The sequence below is a fragment of the Austrofundulus limnaeus genome, unplaced genomic scaffold (genome assembly GCF_001266775.1).
Source record: "Austrofundulus limnaeus strain Quisiro unplaced genomic scaffold, Austrofundulus_limnaeus-1.0 Scaffold422, whole genome shotgun sequence".
NCBI classification, from domain to species: Eukaryota; Metazoa; Chordata; class Actinopteri; order Cyprinodontiformes; family Rivulidae; genus Austrofundulus; species Austrofundulus limnaeus.
In genome coordinates, this window is record NW_013952824.1 from 370,890 (window position 1) to 372,291 (window position 1,402).

At 38.0% G+C, this 1,402-nt stretch overlaps 1 protein-coding gene across 1 annotated transcript in view; it reads left to right on the forward strand.

The window, feature by feature from the left end:
- c1qb (complement component 1, q subcomponent, B chain) overlaps positions 1-515 on the forward strand; it is a 3,322-nt gene extending 2,807 nt beyond the window's left edge. The window contains exons 4-5 of the mRNA XM_014024436.1: positions 98-215; positions 306-515. Coding sequence (XP_013879890.1) covers positions 98-215; positions 306-515 — 328 coding nt within the window. The remainder of the gene's footprint in view (positions 1-97; positions 216-305) is intronic.
- Positions 516-1,402: the final 887 nt, after the last annotated feature.

The following is a 1,402-nucleotide window of genomic DNA, read 5'->3' on the forward strand; positions in this document are numbered from 1 at the left end:
GAATGAAATGGCTCTCCATACCCATGGGCAATGAGTCTGTTTATTAAGCTAATACTGTGAAATATTCAGTAACAGATGGATGTAAATTCGTCCACAGCAAGATTTTGCCTGACCTGGACTCTCAGTTTCAAGGAGAAACTCTGACAAACGGGACGTTCGTGAGTAAAATCAAAGGCGTCTATTTCTTCAGCTACCACATTTCAGCAAAAAGCAAAGTGAGTCCGAAGAGTTTCTCTCTGGCTTCCTCATATTGCTCTGTTTAAATTAAGATGAATCGCTCCAGCTGCGTGTGTTTAACCTTTCAGGTGTGCCTGAAAGTGATGAAGGGCAGCGACACTCACATGACCCTGTGCGACACGTCTGCGGGGTTCCTGGTCATCTCCGGCTCAACTCTCCTGGAGCTGCAGGTCGGAGACACGGTTTCTCTGCAGATAACGAAGTTCAACAATATCGTGACGACCCAGGGGAGCACCAGCCACACTTTCACCGGCTTCCTGATCTTCCCCACAGCCTAAAAAAAATAAATTTAAATATCACAACCTTTTCTGAAACTTTTATGTATAAAAAAAAAACAGTTTGTGTTCTGTAAACTAAAACACAGAATCATCATTTAAATGCTGCCTCAGCATGTTTTATCATCATAATACAACATATAGATATTTTAAACTGAGCTCCTGTTCTTATATTTTGCCTAACAGGAACAATCTCACTGAAAATTTCAAAAGACAAATCTGTTCTTGTATCAACAGTGGCTAATGTTTTTGTCAAATTAAACATGTTCCCATTAAGTTTTTTTTTGTTCTTCCATCCAGCATCCAACACAAATACAATGATAACATTTATTTTGTGTTGGAAAATCAAAGAGTTCATTTTACTGGCAGTAGCTGAACTAAACTCCCTTTTCAAATTGATTAATTTGCTTAAATCTTTATTTAAACATCAATATTTCCAAGCTTTGAGCTAATTTTATCAGTTTGCTTCGCTTGTGATACATTCATTTTTTAACAGTTGAGTAAAAACAATGAAAATATTTAAATATATACAAAATGCCAGGTGTTTTATATGATGAAAAATCTTATATTTAACAATTATTTGTTGTTTTTGACGTATCAAACTTGATTTAACGACGTTTTATGATTAATTACAAAAAATATAAAAGAGAGGCATCAGAACCACCTTTGTGTTTTTGCCTGTTTACCGCCATCTAGTGGTGAAAGGAAAATACAGCACGGACAAATCAAAGTAAGTAAGTAAAGATGTGTTGCAGAAAGTGCCTCCACTGTATGTGATGCTTAGCTTAGTGAGTTGTGCGGGTGCAAGAGATGTGTGGCAGTCGTCCCCCGGTCTGAAGGGGGCGCTGCATACTAACAGAACCCCTGTGTCCTGGGAGAGAGAGAGAGAC